At 47.6% G+C, this 25251-nt stretch overlaps 1 protein-coding gene across 2 annotated transcripts; it reads left to right on the top strand.

Annotated features, from left to right (window-relative positions):
* Positions 1 to 1316: 1316 nt before the first annotated feature.
* On the top strand, positions 1317 to 23756 carry FLOT1 (flotillin 1). 2 transcript variants are annotated; one of them, XM_033141596.1, is made up of 13 exons: positions 1317 to 1436; positions 4700 to 4759; positions 5708 to 5783; positions 7423 to 7513; positions 8482 to 8625; positions 10953 to 11072; positions 13274 to 13369; positions 15524 to 15676; positions 17629 to 17810; positions 20268 to 20313; positions 21796 to 21933; positions 22689 to 22853; positions 23444 to 23756. In XM_033141596.1, the coding sequence occupies exons 2-13, from the start codon at positions 4717 to 4719 to the stop codon at positions 23474 to 23476; spliced, it is 1287 nt and encodes a 428-aa protein (XP_032997487.1). In that variant the 5' UTR covers positions 1317 to 1436; positions 4700 to 4716; the 3' UTR covers positions 23477 to 23756. The 2 variants fall into 2 exon arrangements, with proteins under 2 accessions (XP_032997487.1, XP_032997486.1); XM_033141595.1 differs by having other exon boundaries at positions 23441 to 23756.
* The last annotated feature ends 1495 nt before the right edge of the window (positions 23757 to 25251 follow it).

The following is a 25251-nucleotide window of genomic DNA, read 5'->3' as shown; positions in this document are numbered from 1 at the left end:
CTGGCTACCAGAGAAGCTCATTGTGTCAGGAGGTCTAAGCTACTTGCTCCAGCTTAGCTGCTTGACTCTCATCAGCTGTTATTGAGTTCCTATAGAAATAGTTCAGGAACTTTCACCACTCAGAACGTGGCAAAATATTCTGCATCTTGCACTCATCTGTGGGCATCCCCATGACCTTCTCGTTCCTGGGATTGAGAGATGCTGTTTTTGCACCACTTTTGCTGATTTCGTGCTCAGGGACATTTTTGCCCTTTTCCAAGCCACTTGTGGGTTCGGGACTGTGTGTGTGTGTGCGTGCATGCATGCGTTGAATGTGCTTAAATGGGGAGTAGACAAACTGTAGAGTCGACTGGAGGTTATGTAACACACACACACAAAATGAAAATGCACTTAATTTTAAATCTTGCAGTCACATCTTAATCTTATATAGAAAATGTATTCATTTTCTAGTAAGCTAGGGATGTTAAAAAAAAACGGTTATCTGGAGCTCAGTACCGCAAAAACAAAGCTTGACCTGCTCTTTACCTGCCTGTAGCGCAGCCATGGTGCTGGAGGAGACTCTTGAGAGTCCCATGGACTGCAAGAAGATCAAACCTATCCATTCTCAAGGAAATCGGCCCTGAGTGCTCACTAGAAGGACAGATCCTGAAGTTGAGGCTCCAGTACTTTGGCCACCTCATGAGAAGAGAAGACTCCCTGGAAAAGACCCTGATGCTGGGAAAGATGGAGGGCACAAGGAGAAGGGGACGACAGAGGACGAGATGGTTGGACAGTGTTCTCGAAGCGACTGGCATGAGTTTGGCCAAACTGCGGGAGGCAGTGGAGGATAGGGGTGCCTGGCGTGCTCTGGTCCATGGGGTCACGAAGAGTCGGACACGACTGAACGACTGAACAACAACAACAAGCGCAGCCATTAAAGGCAGGGAGCCCATCTGTCTCAATTTTAAAGCAAAGCTTGACCTGTTTGTTTCCCCGCCTGTTGTGCAGCAGAGAGTCTGTCCCAGTTTTAAACAAAGCTGTACCTGTTGGTTTTCTGCCTGCCGTGCAGTCTTTAAGTTGCACTCTTTTTTTTTTTAAGTGACCAAACCTTAATGGCTCAGTTGGTTAGAGCACATCGTTCTAATCAAACTGAACAAAAGCCTCCCCCCAAATAAAAAAAACCCACCCCAAAGCAAAGACCTTTCCCTGCCCTGCGGTCTCTTGTCTCTCAGCAGCGCCTGCAACTGCGATGTTGCAGCCAGCAGGTGGCTGCAAATCCTCTGTGTTCTTCCATGCGATCCTGCCGGCGAAGCGGGGGGAGAGGGGGGAGAGAGAAAACAGCACTCTGCGGGCTGATGGGAAAGTGGTGGTGTCAGAGAACCAGGAAGGGTGTGCCTGTCGGAGGCAGGAAGAAACAAGCGGATCGCCTTGGAGATTCAGCTGCAGCGGGCGAGCGGGTGAGTGAGTGAGTGAGAAGGGGGCGCCGATTTGCAAAGGCTGGCAAGAACCCACACGCTCCCTCGGTGCATTGGGATCTCGCATTCGCCCTTTGCAATTATTTTTTTTTTTAAAGCATGCATATATATCTATAATAACGGCCCTGGCCCTGCTGGCCTTGTTGTTGTTGTTTTTGGAGAGCACCTCCTGGCCTCCCCACCCCCACCCCTCGTCCTGCACATCTCGCCTCAACCTGCTAGTCCTCGTCGCGCTTCCGCCTTAGGAAAGCTTCAAAAGCGCAACGTGCAACAGCAGTGCGAATAATTACACCTCTCCAAGGGAAGTAAATAACACAGCCGCACCCGGGGCGAATGCACAGCCCGAGGCGACCTTTGGAAGCATTTACTAAAGAAGTGTGGTCTGTTGTTTTTTTTGGAAGCGGGGAAACGCTGGGATTCTTGTATGTAGCATGAATCGAGAAGCTGTCGAAGGCCGCTGTGTGTGCGTTTGTGTTTGTGTGTGTGGTTCTCCTGTAATGCGTTGTGTAGGTGGGGCTGCCCGGAAACTGGATCAAAGGGCAGCCGCGCTGATTCCACTGTCCGATCCTGTTCAGCAAAATTCAAGGTGCTGGTGCTTTTCCCGCACATATACTTGCCTTGCAACGGGGTTGGGCTAGATGACCCCGGGGGTCCCTTCCACCTCTGCCATCCTATAATTCTGTGATTGCTTTCAAAGCCCTACAGGGGCAAGTGTGTGCAGCTGTACGGGATTGCCGCTCCCATCATCCCTGACCCATGCGGGCAGTCCCAGCAGTGTCAGGTTCCCCATAGCAGCCGTACAACATCCCTTTGCGGTGTAGTGGTTAGAGCCCTGGACCAGGACCTGGCAGACCAGGGTTCAAGGCCCCACTCAGCCCACTGGTTGACTGGGAGCCAGTCACCCTCCGCCTGCCCAACCTACCTCGCAGGGTTGTTGTGTGGATAAAACGTGGTGGGGGGAAATGTGTAAACAGTCTTTGGAGCTCTTTGGAGCTCTTTGGAGAACACGTGGAATATAAATGCAATAAGAACAGCTTGGGGCCAGAGTAGGCTGGCTGCCTTCTCCATACATTTAACACACACCTCCCTTGCACTCACCCAAAGAATCCCGTGGGCTGTTGTTTGCCCCTCAGAGAGCTACAATTCCCAGCACCCTTAGCAAACTACAGTTCCCAGGATTATTTTTGGCAGGGTGTGTGTGCGTGCGCGCACTTTAGACGTATGTTGTACGAAGCCTCTGCCTCCCTATCAGCCTGCCCAGAGACCCTCCCCAAAAGGCATGATCAGATGTCCATCAGAACAAGCAAATGTTCAAAGAGTTGCCCGGGGGATCTGCATGCAAACCCGACCTCTCCTTGCATGCATTCCCCCACTCCCAAGTCTCCAGCTGTATCCCTCTGCTTGCAGCTTTCCCCCCAAGATGTGCCCATTCTACAGGTGCCCATAGAAGCATTGGTTTTTCAGGCTTCCTGCCTGAAAAGGATTAACCTTTTCCATGTCGATTCACCTGTCAGGAAGCCCACCGCAACTCCCGTGAGGTGCAGAGGATTTGGGGACATGTCCTTGAGTACAAAAGTCAACCCACGAGGCTATGCTGGTCTCAGGCCTGCTGGGCTTCACCATTGCCCCATGGAAACCAAAAAGTTCCCCCCCCCAAACTGCCCAGCACTCCCCTGCGGCTGCAGAAGCTTGGTTCATCCCAGGTCTACATAGGAACAAGGCTGCTCAAGGGCAGCCGTACTGCCTCTCTTTATTTAACAGTGTTTTCCGTTTGTTTGTTTGTTTGTTTGTTTGTTTTTGCACCTTTTACATGGCTGGCTCCAGATTTTGCTGTTCCAGGTTGTGGGTGACAGAATAAACCGTTCTGGAGGTTTTTAGACAACAAGGCAGCAAAACCGTTACCAGACAGCCCTGCAGCCCTCGGAAACTCTTGAAGAGGGATCACACGATCCGATCCAAACCATGGTCTACCCAGATCACATTGGTCGAGTCTTCTAGGAATGCGAGTTCCATTAGTGAACTCAGCCATTTCTGAATTGAGGAGGGTCAAGTACACCTCTAATGAATCTATAAGTCCCTGTTGCAGAAAGTTTTAAAACCACCTTTGGTCTGATCCAGCTTGGCGATTCTTGCGACACTGTCTTTAAAGCTGAGCTTAAGTTAAGCCACGCCTTAACTTTCATTTTGGCCTTTGCTGCAGGTTCATTCTCCCCTGGGACAAAATTGCATTCAGTTTATTTCCAGGCCTAATTTAAGCTGAGTGGGCAAGCTACTACATTTGGGAGGCCAGAAAGCGGTTGGAGGGTGGATGGCGGCTAACAGATTGAGGTTGAATCCTGACAAGACAGAAGTGCTGTTTTGGGGGGACAGGGGGTGAGCGGGTGTGGAGGATTCCCTGTTCCTGAATGCGTTAACTGTGCCCCTGAAAGACCAGGTGCGCAGCCTGGGAGTCATTTTGGACTCGCAGCTGTCCATGGAGGCGCAAGTTAATTCTGTATCCAGGGCAGCTGTCTACCAGCTCCATCTGGTACGCAGGCTGAGACCCTACCTACCCGTGGACTGTCTCGCCAGAGTGGTGCATGCTCTGGCTATCTCCCGCTTGCACTACTGCAATGCGCTGTATGTGGGGCTACCTTTGAAGGTGACCCGAAAACTACAACTAATCCAGAATACGGCAGCTAGACTGGTGACTGGGAGTGGCCGCCAAAACCACATAACATCTATCCTGAAAGACCTGCATTGGCTCCCAGTATGTTTCTGAGCACAATTCAAAGTGTTGGTGCTGACCTTTAAAGACCTAAACAGCTTCGGCCCAGTATACCTGAAGGAGCGTCTCCACCCCCATCGTCCAGCCCAGACCCTGAGGTCCAGCTCCGAGGGCCTTCTGGCGGTTCCCTCCCTGCGAGAAGTGAGGTTACAGGGAACCAGGCAGAGGGCCTTCTCGGTAGTGGTGCCCGCCCTGTGGAACGCCCTCCCATCAGATGTCAAGGAAATAAACACCTATCTGACTTTTAGAAGACATCTGAAGGCAATCCTGTTTAGGGACGCTTTTAATATTTGATGGGTTATTGTATTTTAATATTTTGCTGGAAGCTGCCCAGAGTGGTTGGGGAAAGCAGCCAGATGGGCGGGTATAAATAAATAAATTGTTGTTGTTGTTGTTGTTGTTGTTGTTGTTGTTATTTTCAGGAGATCTGAATGGTGGGACTCTATGGAAATAATCCATGTTTCTTTTTCCTTTCCAGACCCCCCAGGCTTCAGGATGTTCTTTACCTGTGGCCCCAATGAGGCCATGGTTGTCTCAGGTGAGTTCTACACTTCCTCTTCCTCCCTCTTACCAAAGAGGTGGGCTTCTTTCAGGATATACTATTCCTCTCCCTCCGATACTTATTATTGCATGGTGATTGAGGACACTCCATCTTCGCTGAAGAGGGGTGTTTTTTCCAGTTTTTATCCCTATAATCTCTTTTTCTGTTCTTATATTTCTTGCAAGACTTCCAGAACGAAGATGAACAACAGCGGTGATAGTGGGCATCCTTGCCTGGTTCCTTTTTGTATTTTACATTCATTCGTTATCACCTGGTTTACAATTGGCTTCACACTTTGTTCTGAATATCTTGCTTGTATTCCTCTTAAAAATTTGTGTCCACAATTAATTTCTTCTAACAGTTTTTTCATGAAATCCCAAGTCACGTTGCCAAAAGCTTTTTCAGCATCTATAAACATCATTGCTGCTTTCCCCCCATTTTTTACCTCCAGGTATTCTATCACATTTTAAATATTTCTTATACAGTATTATCTTTCATTTGTCTACCTGGTAGGAATCCTGCCTGATCCTGATGTATATATTTTTTTCAGTCTGTTTGCTAAAATGTTTGCAAATAATCAATGTACTGCAGTCACACAATCAGTGGTAGCTGAACTGAGTTCCTCACAGTCACAAAAACAAAAACAAAACAAAAAAGAGCCACAAAAATGCAAAATAAGTAGAAAAAAACAGACAGACCTGAGCGTAACACTCAAAATGGAAGTGTGGCGCTCAAATCGGAAGCGTAACACTCCAAACGGAGCACATTCGACTTCCGAAAAATGTTCGCAAACCGGAACACTTACTTCCGGGTTTGCAGTGTTTGGGTTCCAAGTTGTTTTGAGTACCAAGGGATCTGAGAACCAAGATACCACTGTAGGTCCCTTTACTTCAGTGATTTTGGTGTGTTGCATTAAGGTGCACCAATTCAACCTTTTTCTCTCAGGTTTCTGCCGCAGTCCCCCTGTCATGATAGCTGGAGGACGCGTGTTTGTGATGCCATGTATTCAGCAGATCCAGAGGTGAGTTCTTCTGGGATAGCACACCTGGGAGGGACAAGGGGGCTTTGGCAAGGCTGCTGAAGGCTAGCTAACATGAACATATTCCTATCCTACCTGGATCTTGAGTCCCTTCTCTGAGGGACACCAGTAAGGCCTAATCTGCTCCATACGTTTAAAGCACTAAAGGTAAAGGTAAAGGGACCCCTCATCGTTAAGTCTAGTCACGGACGACTCTGGGGTTGCGGCGCTCATCTTGCTCTATAGGCCGAGGAAGCTGGTGTTTGCCCGCAGACAGCTTCTGGGTCATGTGGCCAGTATGACTAAGCTACTTCTGGCGAAACCAGAGCAGCGCACGGAAACGCCATTTACCGTCCCGCCGGAGGGGTACCTATTTATCTACTTGCACTTTTGACGTGCTTTTGAACTGCTAGGTGGACAGGAGCTGGGACCAAACAACAGGAGCTCACCCCGTCACGGGGATTCGAACCACCGACCTTCTGATCGGCAAGCCCAAGAGGCTCATTGGTTTAGACCACAGCACCACCTGCGTGAGGGACACCAGTAAGGCCTAATCTGCTCCATATATTTAAAGCACTACCATGCACTAAAAGGTACAAAAGGTAAAGGATCCCTGGACAGTCAAGTCCAGTCAAAGGCGACTTATGGGGTTGTGGCACTCATCTCACTTTCAGACTGAGGGAGCCGACGTTTGTCCACAGACAGCTTTCCGGGTCATGTGGCCAGCATGACTAAACGGCTTCTGGCGCCTTTGAATTGAGCAAGGAGTAGAACAGCCATGTCGTTCCGCATTGGCGGTGCCATCAATATATATCTGACTGGCAACCTTAGGCCCAGGGATAGCCAGGGTGATGTGGTTAGACTACAACTCCCAGAAGCCCCAGCCGGTGTAGCCAATACACAGGGGTTGTGGGAGTTGTAGTCTAGCAACATCTGGAGGTCGCCTCCTTCTGGCTTGGGCTTCGCAGCACAACTTTAACTTGAAGGCAGGTCCAGGTCACCACTGAGAAGTACGTGGGTGTATGTGTCTTTCTTTTTTAAAATAAATAAATAAATCATTTTTATTAAATTTTCCAAATTAACAATCCAATCAAAACCATATTAAATTTTCCAAATTATCCATATGCATATACATATCAAATAATCCAAATATTCTGCCAAATTATAATTTATTTATTTTTTAGGGACTTCCATGCTTCAAGGTTTGGAGGGCTCTGATCTCATCTCAGTTTCACTGCATTATATATTCATTTCCAATAGTTCCTTTAGTTCTCTGTTGTTATCCTTCATTCTTTCACAGCCTCTGAATTGTTCCCACGGGCAAGTTAAAGCAAATGATATATTTCTGTGTGGATTTTAATATGTCAATATGATTCCTTTTCATAAGTTTGCAGCATCTCCTCACACGCTGGTATTCCTGTCGAATCAGTCCAAGAATCCTTTTTGTTGTTGTTGGCAGCCGCCATCTTGCGTAGTTCCGATAACATCAAATCTAAGCCTCTGCTCCATAGTTTCCCTGAACCGGTTACATCAAACGTCAACAGCCTTTCCAGGGGAGATTCACCAAATCACATAGATACATAGGTGTATGTGTCTTTCAGTTCTTTATTCACCCTCTCCTGCCCCTTCCCATTGCCTGCAGGATCTCACTGAATACTCTGACCCTGAATGTGAAGAGTGAAAAAGTATACACCCGACACGGAGTCCCCATCTCCGTCACTGGCATTGCCCAGGTAACCATTTCCCAGCATGCATTTCCCCCCTTTTAATTGGGAGTATTTCCTTGAGGGGGCATCTGCTGAGAGGAAGGGGGCATATGCTGGCAGTGGCCTGGACTGAATCAAAATGCGGGTGGGTCACCTTTTCGGGACAGCTCCCTTCTATCTTCATTCTGTCACACGCATGCGCCATGTTTCCTGCAGGAAACTCGGCCAAGGGCCGCATGAAATTCAGCCGAAGGCCACAGGTTGCCCACCCCTGTTCTGTAGGAAAAGGCCATTTCTGATTTCCTCCATTGGAACAATTTTATATTCCTCTTACAACAATAATAATTTATTATTTCTACCCCGCCCATCTGGCTTGGTTTCCCCAGCCACCCCCACCCCCCTGCAGGGGATCAGTTTAATTTCCTTTCTCTTCCTCCTCTTTCCAAAATGCGCCTCAACACTTTCCCCGGCCCTCACAATATTGGCGGCAGCGGGGGGGGGAGGGGCGAGGATTCGAAGTTACAGCCTGGGACCCAAATAATTGCAAAACCGCACTTCTTCCTTATCAGCCTGCAGCCTGTATTTTAAGAACTTTGTTGCTTTCTCTCTCTCTCTCTCTCTCTCTCTCTCTGTGTGTGTGTGTGTGTGTTATTTGTCTTTGTTGCAAACCAGCCTGTGGCTTGCAAAAGGGGGCATCGTATAATCATCTATATAAATGCTAGAGCATGATGCCGGCCTTGTGCTGTGCTGATGTTCGCTGAATTAAATTTCCTCCAACTTAATGGCTAGCAAAAAAGCAAGGTGTGCTGGGCTACAGCATCTCCCTGCTTGCAGTAATTCCAGAAACGGCTCTTCCTCTTAAAAGGAAAATGTCTCCAATCTGACGATTACCTAAAACAGGATGCGAGAGTTGTTAGGAAACTTAAGGGGGGAGGGATCCTTTCTTTTTCTCAGCTTTCTTCTCTTTCCGCCCCACCCCCCCACCCCCAACATAGGTGAAGATCCAGGGACAGAACAAGGAGATGCTGGCAGCTGCTTGCCAGATGTTCCTGGGCAAATCAGAGCTCGAGATTGCCCAGATTGCTTTGGAGACGCTAGAGGGGCACCAGAGAGCCATCATGGCCCACATGACCGTAGAGGTGAGCTCTGCCAGAATATGTTCAATCTTTGCTGCCCTCTGCTGGAAGGGATGAGTCTGGGTCACTGTGTATACATAATGCTGCCCCCTGCTGGGAAATGTCTGGTGTTGCCTGCATCAAACCTTAGGTGCCCTTGTCCCAGCCATGCAGATGGGCCTTGTTCTTCATTCCCCCAAACTGGTGGGGCTTTGGGACTGCAGCTCCCACCATGCCCAACCAGCATGGCCATCAATGATAAGGAAGCCTGCTTTAAGAGTTCCCAGGTGACTCATAGAATTGCAGAATTGGAAGGGACCCCGAGAGTCATCTAGTCCAACCCCCTGCAATGCAGGAATCTCAACTAAAGCACCCATGACAGATGGCCACCCAACCTCTGCTCAGAAACCTCCAAGGAAGAAGAGCCCACCACCTCCCGATGGAGTCCGTTCCACAGCAGAACAGTTCTCACTGTTCTGAACATCTGAAAAGTTCTTCCTGGTGTTTCGTCGGAATCCCTTTTCTTGTAACTTGAACCCGCTGGTTCAGCTCCTTGTGAGGGATCCTGTCCCCCCCCCCCCAATACTTCCTCAACAGAGACACTCCCACTGACAACTAGGATGAATCCTTCAGTGTTCATATGGGATCTGTCTCTGGGGTACCTCAGGGCTCTACGTTTGAATACCTCTCGCCACCTATGGGATCTCCCTACCAGGGTTCCCAACTACTGCAGTTTGCCTTCCCTTTAAGCAACTAGGTGGCACACTTGGCTTCACTGTCCAGCCCTCTGTATGACAGGAGAATAAGCAAACAGTTTCCTCTTCCACAGGAAAACTTTGTTCTCTCCTCTTAGTCACACCTCTTAAGGTACTGATCCACTGCCAGAGTCAGCGAACGTTTAAGCACATTTAACTTTATTAGGTAACTTGAAAACATGGATGTCTCGGGTTATTACTGGTACAAATCTTCTTCTCATGTAATTCAGCTTTCCTGCATCCCTTTAGCAATGGTGATGCCCTTTCCTCCCATTCCCCAAAGCCTAACCTCCCCTTTGCTCTCTCTAACCCTCCACCCCCAACTGCCAAACCCCCAACTGCCTTTCAAGGTTGTTCCCCCTCCTTTTAGAATGCCACCTAGCTCCGCCTCCCAGGGAACGCCTACCTAACATGGGAGTGATAGGTTAACCCATAATGAACCAGGCATTATTCCGCCACACTCCTCTCCTCCAGAGCGGGAGAAAACCAGCTCGCTCCATCCCTCGTCATGTAACAGTCCTTTAGATACTCTGCAGAAGCAACTGCATTTGTTGTTGTTGTTGTTGTTATTATTATTATTATTATTATTACCGGTATTATTATTATTATTATTATTATTATTATTTATTTGTATCCCGCCCTCCCCGGCTGAGACCGGGCTCAGAGCGGCTAACATCATAAAAACAAAATGTACACACTGTTGGACACTCATCTTCTGACATTGTGTATGCCATCAAATGCCAACAGTGCCCTTCAGCTCTCTATATTGGACAAACAGGCCAAACCCTACACCAAAGGATAAATGGACATGAATCTGATATCAGGAATCACAAGACAAGAGAAACCAGTAGGAGAACACGTCAGTCTCCCAGGACATTCTATACAAGGAATTTCAGAAATAGACTGGAAAGAGAAGTTGCTGAATTGCAACTTATCACCAAACTTAAAACCATGGAGAGACCCGGTCTGAATAGAGACATTGGATTCCTATCTCATTATACATGACAAAACTATCTTTAGCCATCTCGCCCCTTGCTTTTTCCTGTAAGACCAATTGCAGTCGTTAACAGTCGTCAACAGGTTTTCCACACCTATCAGCCAATCACCCATTCCTACCACCCTTCTGAGTAATACCCCTCCCCACCCTCTCACTATATATAAGGGTCTGGTGACTTCTGTTTCAGTTTATCTGAAGAAGTGTGCATGCACACGAAAGCTCATACCAAGAACAAACTTACTTGGTCTCTAAGGTGCTATTGGAAGGAATTTTTTTTTATTTTGTATTTTGTTTTGACTATAGCAGACCAACACGGCTACCTACCTGTATCATAAAAACAACACAATATGCATAAAAACAGACATCAGTTAATTAAAATACATCTTAAAATTAATTCAGACAAGTTAAAATCTGGGCAGGTGGCAATTATCAGGGTTGGAATTGAGAGTGGTTGTAGGAAATGACCAAGTCCTGGAAGTTTGAAATCAATGGACCCTGTTGGGACAGAAGGGTGGGCAAGCCTAGGACTCGATTCCTGTTCCTGGCTGCTTTTCCCTCTCCGGGTATAATATCCTCTGCTGTCTCTGTTCGCCCATCAGGAAATATACAAGGACCGGCAGAAGTTCTCCGAGCAGGTCTTCAAAGTTGCCTCCTCTGACCTGGTCAACATGGGCATCAGTGTGGTCAGCTACACCCTCAAAGACATACACGATGACCAGGTAAGAAAACAGGAAGCTGCCTTGTGTACCAAGTCTGATCACTGGTCCGCCCAGAGCTCAGTATAGTCTCTGCATTGAAAGGAGCAACTTTCCAGAGTTTCAGGTGGGATTCTTCCCCAGCCCTACCCGGAGATGCCAGGGATTGAACCTGGGAATTTCTGCATGCAAGGTAGACACTCTTCCTCTGAGCTTTGGCCACTTCCGCATGAAGGTAACAGCTCTCTCTCCCACTGTTTTGTTCCTCTAGGAGCAAATTATATCAGTATAATTTCCTTTCCATAAAGTGGCTGGGGTTAGAATTCCATTGGTGAAGTCAACAAACAATAAAAACCTTAACATATTTCTTTTGTTAGTGAATATGGAACATTTCCAAATGCTATAATGCACCAATGCAGAACAAGAGAAGCGAGAATCTATAAGGTGCACTAAAATACCGTATTTTTCGCTCCATAGGGCGCACCTCGTTTTTAGAGGAGGAAACAAGAAAAAATATATATATTTCTGGTTTTCCTCCTCTAAAAGCCCTGTTTTTTTGAGGATCAGCTAAAAGTTTTGCAGCTTTTTTTGCAAAGGGGAAAGCCCTGTCTTTCTGAGGATCAGCTAAAAGTTTTGTAGCTTTTTTTGCAAAGGGGAAAGCCCTGGTTTTTTTTGAGGATCAGCTAAAAGTTTTGCAGCTTTTTTGCAAAGGGAGAAAAGCAAAGCTCCTTTTGCAAAAGGGGAAAAGCAAAGAGGAAAAGCCCCAATTTTATGGGGTTCAACTCACATTTCTGCAGCTTCTGAAGGAAAGGGAGCCATTTCTACAGTTTCCAGACAGATAATCTAATCAGCCAGTCACATGTCGCTGGGGAAACAAACAGAGGGTGGGGCTGAAAGGGAGCCGGGACTCTTATCTCTCTCCCAATATCTTGCTGATCAGCTGCTGAGCGGGGTCCTTTCAACACCCCTTTTTCTCTTTGTAAAATAAAAAGCACTATCTGCTTTTGGCCCCTGGGCAATTCGGCTCCAGGGACCACCATTCGCTCCATAAGATGCACATATATTTCCCCTTAATTTTTAGGAGGAAAATAAGTGCGTCTAAGATATCCACTTCATCAGAGACACTGGTGAAACAAAGTGATGCTCTCTATTTCCTCTGTGCTTTGTTGCAAAATGTTACTTTGGTTTTTTTGTATATATAAATCATTTTTGTTAAAGTTTCCAAATTAACAATTCCATAAAATCATATTAAATATACCAAATTATACATATGCAAATCATATAATTCAAATATTCTGCCAAATTATAATTTATTTTTTGGAACTCCCCACGCTTCAAGATTTGGGAGGCTCATCATCTTCTCAATTCCACTGCATGTCATATTCTTTGTTTTATTTATTTATTTTATTACAGATACTGTATATCCTATCCTTCCTCCCAGAGGAGCCCAGGGTAGCATCCTGCCCGTGTTAGAAACGGAGATACAAAAACTAGGAGCTAAATGGCACCTTAAACTTAGGTTATGGGTGCAACAACGGAATGTCTAGGCACACTTTTTTTTTATAACAAGAATACAAAGCTTGAAAATGAACGAACTGCAGTTAAAATATTATGTTCATTTCTCACATGGTCTAGTCCTTCCCCTGCTTACCGCCCTAATATTCTTAAGAGGGTCCCTTCTCCAGTCTTCAGAGAGTAGCTGGAGGTGGGGAGGCAGAAAAAGGTCCTTCTTTCCATCCATTCTCAAAACAAAATAAAAAATAAAAAAAATTCCTTCCAGTAGCACCTTAGAGACCAACTAAGTTTGTTCTTGGTATGAGCTTTCGAAAGCTCATACCAAGAACAAACTTAGTTGGTCTCTAAGGTGCTACTGGAAGGAATTTTTTGCTTGTTTGTTTGTTTTGACTGGCAGACCAACACGGCTACCTACCTGTAACTCCATCCATTCTCTAGTTTTAATTGGAAATCTGAGGCGCAGTGCTGCACCCAGAGCTCCCTGTCGCAAAATGCGCCTGGAACGACGGGAGTTTTGAACACTGCACCGAGGTTTTTATTGGCTGTTCCTTCTCCTCTTGTTATTGTTACATACCAGGACAAAAATGGCATTTAGGGGAAAAAAAGTTTAAGTGGTAATCAGTATATTGCAAATTCCATTGTCAAATACGCCTTGGCATATTTCCACTTCTTGGCCATAATATGAAGCCCTTCTCTTGTGCCAACTGTAGGATTATCTTCACTCTCTGGGGAAAGCTCGGACTGCTCAGGTGCAGAAGGATGCCAGGATTGGAGAAGCTGAAGCTAAGAGGGATGCTGGCATCAAGGTGAGCTCTGGGACCAGGCCCTTAGAGTGGACCGGCCTCTCCTGCTAATCTTTGCCTGTTAGGATTTTCTCTATTTACTCTGGAGATGCCCACCAGAAAGTGGCTCTTTGAAATGGGCTGTATCTCATGCACTGTGGAATCCCCTTCCCCCTTGCCATATTTGAACCACCACCTGTTAGCTGCTTCAGACATCTTGTGAAGCCTTTGGGTGGGATTTTCCTCTCCCATCCCCGGAGAAAAATTCCAGGGGTGTACAGTGAAGAAGAAGAAGAAGAAGAAGAAGAAGAAGAGTTTGCATTTGATATCCCTCTTTTCACTACCCGAAGGGGTCGGCTAACATTCTCCTTTCCCTTCCTCCCCCACAACAAACCCTCTGTGAGGTGAGTGGGGCTGAGAGACTTCAAAGAAGTGTGACTAGCCCAAGGTCACCCAGCAGCTGCATGTGGAGGAGCGGGGAAGCGAACCCAGTTCCCCAGATTACGAGGCTACCACTCTTAACCACTGCACCACACTGGTGAAAGGAGAGGGGAGGAAAGACTCGGCCCAGTATACCTGAAGGAGCGTCTCCACCCCCACCGTCCAGCCCGGACACTGAGGTCCAGCTCCGAGGGCCTTCTGGCGGTTCCCTCACCGCGAGAAGCGAAGTTACAGGGAACAAGGCAGAGGGCCTTCTCGGTGGTGGCGCCTGCCCTGTGGAACACCCTCCCATCAAATGTCAAATAAATAAACAACTATCTTACTTTTAGAAGACATCTGGAGGCAGCCCTGTTTAGGGAAGTTTTCAGTGCTTAATGTTTTACTATACATACATATATATATATATATATATATATATATATATATATATATATATATATATATATATATATATATATGCTGTAAGCCTCCCAGAGTGGCTGGGGAAACCCAGCCATATATTTGTTGTTGTTCAGTCGTTCAGTCGTGTCCGACTCTTCATGACCCCATGGACCAGAGCACGCCAGCAGGGTTTAAATAATAAGATTCTTATTCTTATTACCCCATTGCGTAAGCAGAAGTCCTTCCTCAGGGCTCCTTATGTGAATCCTGCCCGTATTTTTTCCCCCTCTGGGTTTTCCCTAACTCATAAGATTGTTCCTTTTTATTTCTGAATTCCCATTTTTATAATGCTGGTGGTTTTTTCCTTCCTGCTTTATTTCGGATACCGCTTCAGCAATTTTAAAAAACATTAAGCGCTTTAGAAACACTTTAAAGTGAACCGCTAGAGAAGTGTCGCCCCCTCGTTGCCCTTCCCAGCCGCCGTGGGGGAGCTGAGATAATTTGCAAATGCCCTCCTCCAAGTCTATGCCACTCTCTCTCTCTCTCTCTCTCTCTCTCTCTCTCTCTCTCTCACTCACACACACACACCCCAATCACTCACATAAGCAAGTACAGTGGTACCTTGGTTCTCAAACTTAATCCGTTCTGGAAGTCCGTTTGACTCCCGAAACTGTTCGAAAACCAAAGCATGGCTTCCGATTGGCTGCAGGAGCTTCCCGCACTCAAGCAGAAGCCTCGTCGAACGTTCGGCTCCCGAAAAACGTTTGCAAACTTGAACACTTACTTCCGAGTTTGCGGCATTCGGGATCCAAAACATTTGAGTACCAAGGCGTTCGAGAACCAAGACACGGCTGTAATTTATGTGTGTTTCAAAATGTGAACTGGCCATACGGCACTTGCACTGCATTTTTGAAATGTGCAGCTGTTTGGAGCTTGGGAGTTTTCAAACCGTGCAAATAGGAGAGTGGAAAAGAGGGCTGAGATTTCCTGCCAGGTGATGTTGTCAGGGACCATTCAGGGTTTGCATCGCAAGAACATTTCTCTCGTCGCTTATTCCCATTGGGAATTCGGCACCTGAAGCATCTCTCCTCCAGGCAGAAGGTCAGAGGTTTCCCAAGTTGGGCCTCACCCCCATTTAAAAGTTTCCTAGCATTTTATTTGCTGTTATTGTTTTGTTAAAGGTGAGCCTTTTTGGGGGCCGGGGGTGTGTGTGTTCCCTTTCCAGCCATCTTCGGGGGGGAAATCCAGTTGCCTCTTTCTGTGTCTAACCCCGTGCAAGTGGAGTGTCCGAAACTGATCGTTAAACCTGGATCATGTGCTCTGTCCCTGAGCTGTCGCCCCTGTTTCCGCCTGCAGGAAGCAAAGGCCAAGCAGGAGAAATTGTCTGCTCAGTACTTGAGTGAAACAGAAATGGCCAAAGCCCAGCGGGACTACGAGCTGAAGAAGGCCACTTACGATTACGAGGTGAACACGCGGAAAGCGGAGTCCGACCTGGCCTATCAGCTCCAGGTGAGGCAAGCTTCAGTTATGGAAGGTGGTGGGCAGAGGAAGGGGAAATAAGTCACAGGAGCAGGGTGGATAAAAATCAATGATTTTTTAGAAATTGGATTTTTAAAATTTAAATTGGATTTTTATTTTTAATTTGGATTCTTAAAATAAAATGCTTCTGGAGAGAAAACCTTTCTAAAGATAGTTTTCTATTTAAGTTACATTTTGGTCCAAAGGCTTGTTGTTGTTGTTGTTGTTGTTGTTCAGTCGTGTCCAATTCTTTGTGACCCCGTGGACCAGAGCATGCCAGGCACGCCTGTCTTCCACTGCCTCCCGCAGTTTGGTCAGACTCATGTTGGTAGCTTCGAGAACACCGTCCAACCATCTCGTCTTCTGTCGTCCCCTTCTCCTTGTGCCCTCCATCTTTCCCAGCATCAGGGTCTTTTCCAGGGAGTCTTCTCATGAGGTGGCCAAAGTATTGGAGCCTCAGCTTCAGGATCAGTCCTTCCAGTGAGCACTCAGGGCTGATTTCCTTCAGAATGGATAGGTTTGATCTTCTTGCAGTCCATGGGACTCTCAAGAGTCTCCTCCAGCATCATAATTCAAAAGCATCAATTCTTTGGCAATCAGCCTTCTTCTCCTTCATGGATCACTGCCTTGTCGTGGCAAAGGGGCTTGACTAACTCAGAGAAACTATGAGCTAAGCCGTGCAGGGCCACTCAAGATGGACAGGTCATAGTGGAGAGTTTTGACTAAACGTGATCCACCTGGAGAAGGAACTGGCAAGCCACTCCAGTATCCCTGCCAAGAAAACCCCATGGTCCAAAGGCTATTCATCAGGAAATAAGGATTTGTTTTAATTTTTTCATGTGTGCTAAAACTCAAGTCTCTTTTTTTGTTTGTCTAACCACATCAGTTAACAAACATATGCTATACAGTGGGACCTCTGGATACGCACACCTCCGGTTGTGTATCCTTCAGGATGCAAACGCGGCAAACCTAGAAGTATTCACCATGCGCGCATGTGCAGCAGCGCTCTACCGCGCCGCGCGCATATGCAGAAGTGGTCCCTCTGGTTGCGGAAACCTCAGGATCCAACCAGAGCTCCGGAGTGGATCCCGTCTGCAACCAGAGATACCACTGTAATGTTATTGTTTTAGTTAAATAAATTGTTTAAATTGTTATTAAGGAAATGGTTATTTTTCTCCCGCTAATAAAGTACAGCAGAAAAGTTGTCCAAATATAAACAGTTAACTTAGTAAACCTCACATAATTTCACAATTATCTGTCTATTCTTTTCTAATAGTATAACCAAATCAGTAATTTTTGATACAACTGTAAAAAGTACTCTGAAAATTTATTATTCCAAAAATGAAACCTTCTCCTGGTTGTAAATATTGAGAAGGAGAATGCAAGAGAGAAGGAAAAGAAAGACAAATCTGAAGAAAGAAAGAGGAGAATAATTTTTTTCAAGCTGGCTTGTTTCCACCAAGTGTAGTTAAGAATAACCACTTCCTCTTGTCTCGCTGCTTCCCCCCCCCCCCCGGGAAAACCACTCTCTAGTGCTCAGTCGGAGCAAACAGCAACTTGGGTTTTCTCCAGGTTGCTATTCGCTCCAATTTAAAGCTAAAGAGCAGGTTTTCCTTGGAGAAGGAGCGGGACCAGGAGAAAACAGCTTGGAGCCACGTCTAGAAAGCATGGGTCAAGCAGAAAAGTGCTCAGACGATCCTGGGACAAGCAGAATGGTTCAAACTCTGAACTTGTCCTCACATCCATACCAGGTGAAGGGAGTGCTCTAGCCCAAGGGAACGGTAGGCTCACTCTTGGCATGCTAAACGGTGGTTTCCTGCTACATCGCTGCCGGTTCCTGCCTCGACCTGTTCAGATTCCAAGGCACTGCCTGCTTGACCAAACCCTGAAGCTGCTCCCTGACCCCGGGCCTCTCCCTCCTGCGTGTCTTCCACGCTCTGCAGGTAGCCAAGACGAAGCAAAAGATCGAGGAGGAGAAGATGCAGGTGCTGGTGGTGGAGCGAACCCAGCAGATTCAGATACAGGAGCAGGAGATGATCCGTAAGGAGCGCGAGCTGGAGGCGAAGGTCAAGAAGCCCGCCGAGGCAGAGCGCTTCCGGCTGGAGAAACTGGCGGAGGCTGAGAGGTACGGGCAGCGTTCGCAGGCCCAAAGGAGGGCTCCCGGCAGTAGTTGGGCTCAGGGATACCAAAGGAGGATTGTTGAAACCACCACATTGGCTCCCAGTACATTTCCAATTAAATGTGTTGGTGCTAACCTTTAAAGCCCTATATGGCCTCGGCCCAGTATACCTGAAGGAGCGTCTCCACCCCCATCGTTCTGCCCGGACACTGATGTCCAGCGCCGAGGGCCTTCTGGCAGTTCCCTCCCTGTGAGAAGTGAGGTTACAGGGAAGCAGGCAGTGGGCCTTTTCGGTAGTGGCACCCGCCCTGTGTAATGTCCTCCCATCACATGTCAAGGAAATAAACAACAATCTGACTTTTAGAAAACATCTGAAGGCAACCCTGTTTAGGGAAGCTTTTAATGTTTGATGTTTTATCATGTTTTTAATATTCTTTTGGGAGCTGCCCAGAGTGGCTGGGGAGACCCAGCCAGATGGGCGGGGTATGTATGTATGTATGTACGGTATGTATGTATAAATAAATAAATAATTTATTGCTTATACCCCGCCCATCAGACTGGGTTTCCCCAGCCACACTGGGCGGCTTCCAACAGGAGATTAAAAATACCGTATTTTCCGGCGTATAAAACGACCCCCAACTTTTCCTGTTAAAATATAGAGTTTGAGATATACTCAACTGCAGATTCTCCACCTGGCGTATAAGACGACCCCCCACTTTTGAGAAGATTTTCCTGGAATAAAAGTTAGTCTTATACGCCAGAATATACAGTACATTAAAACATCAGTCATTAAAAACTTCCCTAAACAGGGCTGCCTTCAGTTGTCTTCTAAATGTCTGGTAGTTGTTTTTCTCTTTGACATCTGATGGGAGGGTGTTCCAGAGGGCGGGTGCCACTACTAAGAAGGCCCTCTGCCTGGTATGTATGTATGTATGTATGTATAAGAAAGCTGCAGAGCAAATCAGCCTACAAGGTCTCCCAACCTTTGCAGATACAGGATGGACACCACAGCAAGGAGATAGTTTTTCCATGCCCAAGCAAATGTTTGTATATTCTTTCTACACAAAGTGCTTTGGCCAGGACATCACTTTGGGCCCTCACCTAAGTGGCAAATCCCCAAATCTTACAGATGGCTCCCCTTTTCTGGGCTCTGAGCCCAGCACCCCAGTCCCGCAGATAAGTGTAACATCAAAGCAAGCCAATTAGATTATATCGGAGCAAGTGAATATAATCATTTATGAGCTCGTTTCTGCAACGACTACCAATCTATTGACAGTACGCAGTTTGTTTCCCACTCAACTTGTGAGAACGAAGAGATCACGGTTACTATGACTACCAATTAATTGTGGGGTTATCTTGACTACCAAAATGGTGCTTCCGGAACAGTTCACCTTGGGTTCAACGCAGGGCGTGTTCCTCCATCTTTTCCCGTGCAAAGGCTGTCAGAGCTTCTTCTGTTTTTGCCAGATGCTAAAACGGGTACAGAAGCCCCCTGGAGATATAGATGGCACTGGACGGTATCATTTGCATGGAAATAATGCATATTTTTCATTTCCGTGAGAGGAAGTCAATGCTGCGCTATAGGGTTCGTTCTGTCAGAGCGAGCTTTTCAGCTTCCCTCTCTGCTCCTTCCTCTGCCTGCTGTTCTGGGGGTTTTCCTGACCCTTCCCAGGTCACCTTTGTTGGGGGAACAGGGTGGAAATCTGCCCCATTGCGCTCATGGGAACCCTTGCCCTGGCTTCGGCTAGCTGGGCTCCTTAGCGCATTGTATTATTTATCTAATGATATTAAAAGAGCAGTATTCAACAATTACAAAATGCACAGTGAAAACGTACAGCTCAGTAGCTGTCATTTACAAATGTGTATCAATATTTGTATATGTATAAACTTGGGGAGAGGGGTGGGGTGTTTTTTGTGTGTAAGCAGCCCCCTCAGAATTATTTTTTAAAAAAATCTTTAAATATTAATTTACAGCCTAGTCATAATTCAGAGCAGGGAGAACTGCTTTTCTTCCCCTCCCCCCTGCACCAGTTCTTCTCCCCAAACAAGCAACCTGTTCCTTTTCGTGAGATTTGTAATTACTTTTCTGCCAAATTACGCACAAAACACAAAAATCCTTACAGGCATGTGACACACACAATTCTGTACAGATACACACACAAGCACACACACACACAGGTATGGTATGCTGATATGCTATGAACCATCCTAAGATCTTTGGGTGAATGGTGGTATACAATTAATTGATTGATTGATTGATACTCTGTGTGTGCTCAGAGTGTGACACTTCTACCATTCCCATGTAATGGGCAGCCTCACACCCTGAGCTTGCTATATCCTCGACCCTCCTGGTTTTGACCTCCGTTTTGTGAGGCGAAAAGGTTGCGGATAAGACCCTCCTCTTTTTTGGCTGTTGGGAGCAGGGGGCAGCAATGAAGACCCTCATTCTTTCTTCTCCGACAGGACACAGCTGATCATGCAGGCGGAGGCTGAAGCAGAGGCCATCCGGGTGAGTGTGTGTCCAGAGGCGTAGGAAGGTCGGGTTGTACCCAGTGCAGAAAATTTCTTGTCACACCCCCCCCCACACACACACACGCACATTGATTTTTATTTTATTTTTGGCCCTGCAAAAATGGGTTTTACGTTATTTCATAGTTTCTTACAAAGAAATAATAATAAGTAATATCAATTATAAACTTTTATTTATATCCCGCCCTCCCTGGCCGAAGTCAGGCTCAGGGCAGCTAACACCAGGTACATAACATTGGTATAAAATCTATATATATAAAATGCAAGTGTCTCTGCGTCCAGTCCGTGTGTCTCTGGGTTTGCGCAACTGAGCATGTGCCCCAGGGACACAGGGATTGGAGCAGAGAGACATCGGGCCACGAGCAGCGTCGGCAGTTCAAGCGGGGCGGTTGAAATAGAATGTCGGCGCTGCAGAGGACGAGGGGAAGCCGAAGAGGGAGGTCACGCTGCTGCTCCCGCCGCTACAAGGAGAGCCTGTTGCTGCTGACCCCCTCCTGCCCCGTTGGCCTGCATGGCGCTGCTGCCTCTCCTCCACCCCCCGACCACCCGCTAAAGCAGGCTTTGGCAGGGGGTGGGGGGCGGGGGGGCAAGCAGGGCTTCTCCGCTTTAACGGAGAAGCCCTGCTTGCCTCTCCTCCACCCCCCGACCACCCGCTAAAGCAGGCTTTGGCAGGCGGGCGGGGGGCGGGGGGGCAAGCAGGGCTTCTCCGCTTTAACGGAGAAGCCCTGCTTGCCTCTCCTCCACCCCCCGACCACCCGCTAAAGCAGGCTTTGGCAGGCGGGCGGGGGGCGGGGGGGCAAGCAGGGCTTCTCCGCTTTAACGGAGAAGCCCTGCTTGCCTCTCCTCCACCCCCCGACCACCCGCTAAAGCAGGCTTTGGCAGGGGGTGGGGGTGGGGCGCCAGCCCCCTCCACATATATTCTAGCCCGTTTTTTTAACGAGCTTAAACCACTAGTCAAACAATAATTAAATTACCTCCTAAAAACATGCCAAAATCAAATTAAAGTCTAATTAGATGGCTTTCCGCAGGGTTAGGTTTGGCAACAGTAAGTGCTCCACTGAATTGAAATTTCAGCCTTCACAACATAGGAAATTTCGGCCTTCACAACATAGGAAAATGGCCAAGTAAACAGCTATTTTCATGGAGGAGGGTCAAGATATTAACTGATATGCATGAAATTTCATATATAGCTATATAATCCCTAGTGTAGTATGTTAAGACCTTTGGAGCAGGCATTTAAAAAATAAAAAGTTTTTTTTTATGAACTGCGCTAGTAGGGCAGTAATTGTTCCTTGATAATTTGTCACCCCCCTCCATGATGAAACATGGGTCGAACCGCCCCCCCCGCCCCCTACTTCCTACGCCCCTGTGTGTGTCCCCGTCCCCCCGCGTTGTGGGAGGAATGTTTCCGGGCAGGAGGGGTGGAAGCCAGCTCATGGTCCGTTTTGCTCCTCGTCTTCAGGTGAAGGGTGAGGCTGAGGCCTTCGCTATTGAGGCCAAGGCCCGGGCTGATGCCGAGCAGATGTCTAAGAAGGCTGAGGCCTTCCAGCAGTACCAGGAAGTAGCCATGGTTGACATGCTTCTGGAGAAGATTCCAGAGGTGAGTCCCCGCTCTCTCCATAAGTGGACACTATATGTCGGTGATGGTAGCAGGAGAGAGAGCAAAACTGGTCCAGAGAGTGGTTTTAATAACCTGTTTACTGTTTCTTGTATAATTCCGTTTTTTATAATTCCTTCTGGTAAAAATAGAAATTGCTGACCAGTTATTTGGGCCATGTTTATCCATCCTTCTGATATATATATCTGCTGACCAATCAGATGTTCTTAGCCAGTCTTTTTTATTATCAGTTAATCAACTAAATGTTGTAACGTTCTAGAACTTAGATGTTTGTTTTTGTTCTTGGTTCTGTTCAGATGCTCACGATTTTGGCAGAGCTGTCCAGTTTTGTGCCAGTTACCGGATTCTCTGCCAGATACGAGAGAGAGAGAGAGAGAGAGAGAGAGAGAGAGAGAGAGAGAGAGAGAGAAAGAGAAAGTAAAAGATATATATACAGGGAGAGATACACACACACACACACACACACACACACACACGTAAATGTTCATATAGTCGTACCTTGGAAGTCGAACGAAATCGGTTCCAGTAGTCCGTCCGACTTCCAAAACGTTCGAAAACCAATTCACGGCTTCTGATTGGCTACAGGAAGCTCCTGCAGCCAATCGGAAGCCGCGGAAGCCCCGTCGGACGTTCAGGTTCCGAAAGAACGTTCGCAAACCGAACAATCAAACGTCCAAGTTCCAGGGCGTTCGGGATCCAAGGTACGACTGTATTCTACTGTTTCCCTCTGCCGACAGATGGCCGACGAGATCAGCAAGCCCCTGACTTCAGTGAAGAAGATCACCATGGTATCGAGCGGACCTGGGGACATGGGGGCTGCCAAGATAACTGGGGAGGTGCTGGAAATCATGACCAGGCTGCCTGACACCGTGGAGAAACTCACTGGCGTTAGCATCTCTCAGGTACCAAGCCAGAGCTGCTAGGTTCTTAACAAGGGAGGCTGGTCCCATCCCGTCCCCCCAGGACTGGAAGGGTAGAAGGCAGGGTGGCAGAGAGTAGGTGGAACCAGAGCCAATGGTGGGCGGAGCCAACTCCTGGTTTTGTTCCCCATCCTCCTCCCTGCTGGATTCTACCTAGGCGATGCTGAGGAGGAGGAAGCCAACAGCAAAAGCACCTCTTGGGCAGTTTGTAAGTGGGGAGGCAGGCAGCTGGCTGAGCTTGGTGGGGCAGTGCCCCATTTGCCCTAACAGACCAGCTTCCACTGATTCTTAGATGAGGGCGGGGTGGGGAGGAGAAGACTTAATCTGGTGCCTTGGTCACTGGCAACTTTCTAGCTGCAGTGGGAAGGCGTTTTGAAGCACGAATAAGGAGCCATCCCTGCCCCCTTTCTCCCCAACATCACTCCCTCCCGTTCCCGCAGCAAGGGGAACCTGGGAGCCATATTCTGTGGAAGGAGGAAAGATCGTGGGGATGGGAGTTTTCGAATCGCAGCTCCTTGATCATCCAAGTGGGCTTAACCTGTCGAACTTTGTCTTTTCCGTCTTACCAGCAGTTGAATCAGCAGAAGCCAAGGCGGATGAACTGAATGCGGAAGACTTGCGGAGGGGGAGGGAGAGGGGGAAACCCTTCCCGAACATGACCCTCGTCATCTGTATGTGTCCCATATATAGAGTTCTTCCCCATCCTGAGCCCTCCTGTAATCGCAAAACCTTTAATGGACTCGGAACTGTTGCATGTTGGCCAACAATCCTTGAAACTGCTGAGGTCTGTCACCCTGCCTGTCTCCCAGTGTCAACCCCAACGTGTACCTTGTAAGCACCCCGGCACCCATTATCGCTTGTCACGCCGTGCTTCTGTTGCTCTCGTCCCCCCACCACCACCACCAAATGCACCGTCGATGCCACTTCTTATGTTTTGTTGCCTGAGCTCGCCGGGTCACCGTGTACCTCCTGCAAGTGACCGTTCTTGGAGAATTTAAGGAAGGATCTGCTGCTGGAATTACTGGGGAGGCAGCAAGGAGGGAATCTGGGAGGAAGGGGAATGCAAGGCCTGCCCTTTAGAGGTTGGTTTGTTGGATGCTTTGCCGACAAGGAGTTCCGAGTTTATGTAGGGTGGGTCCAGTGGATGTTCTAAGGAACTGCCTTCTGCGAGTGGAGACGTTCTAGAGGGTCATTCCTGCACTATTGACCGATGCTTAAAGAATGGGCATGGGCACAGTTCTTGCTAGCTCCATAGACCTAAAACCACTTATATATTTCTGTGTATGTATGCCCATGCTAATTCAGCCCTTTCTCCCTTTGTGCCATAGTTCTTGGGCATGGCTGAGATTCCCCCGCTTGGCAAAATTCAAATAATCTTGCTCCCTTTTGTTGTTGCTTTTATACTTTTTTAAAAACACACACACACACACACATGTACTATCTCACTTTTTCAAGGGGCATGTGTTTACAGCCGCAAGTATATGAAGCCAAAGGCACATTCCACACTGCATTTGGCACGGTGGGCAGGTGGCCAGACGCTGTTCTGGTAGGTGCCTATTAACAGAGACAAGATGTGTAATGAATGCATATTTATTCCCCCCCCCTCCTTTAAAATCAACGTCTGATTGTGCCTTATACCTGTGTTAGCTTCTGGAACAATCCTACGTTGCCACCAGTCCTGTGGCTTGAATAGGAGGCAGGTGCATGTATGGGCTTGTGGGATACACAATCAAGATTACAGATGCTGCTGTCCTTTTACTAGTTTGGATTGTGGGCCAAGAGGGTTATATGGTACTTGCAGAAAACTGGCTGTGGCTTTGGCCTAGCCTTTCCCCTTGATATGCTAGTTTTCTGCATGCAGGGAGCTTTCCTGAAGGAGGGCATTCTAAGTGCAGTGGGACATGGGGAATCTGCGCCACATGGTTCGCCTGCTGCGTTCAGATCTGCCTTGGCAATCCTTGCCGTGAGGTGGGTTGGCCCTCTGAGGAAGGCTGTCAAAACAGAGACAATCTGCTCTTGCTTCATTCAGATTGGGTAACCCTAATAAAGGACCATTTAAAGAGCGTCCCCCCACACACTTTTCTGCTGCCAGACTCTGGTCTTGTCCTGACATTTCAGCTGTTTTGAGCCATGTCTGAGCTTCCCAGTGTTAGCTGTGAGTAGCCAGACTCCGCTGTGTCGCTTTTGCCCTCTTCCCTCGTGCCGCAAATCATGTTCACTCGCCTGCTGCTCACTCCCGAGGTGAAGCCCCCTTGATTGTAGATGGAGCCCACTTGACCCTAACAGAGAAGCCGCTTGTTTGTGCCTATCCCACCTCTTGCCCTGCTTGCTGTGTAGTAAGGCCTCGGCACGGTGCCTTGTCTAACTCTTTGCCAAGGAG

Source organism: Lacerta agilis, chromosome 2 (genome assembly GCF_009819535.1).
Source record: "Lacerta agilis isolate rLacAgi1 chromosome 2, rLacAgi1.pri, whole genome shotgun sequence".
In the NCBI taxonomy this organism is placed as follows: domain Eukaryota; kingdom Metazoa; phylum Chordata; class Lepidosauria; order Squamata; family Lacertidae; genus Lacerta; species Lacerta agilis.
This window is presented reverse-complemented; position numbering and strand designations above follow the sequence as displayed.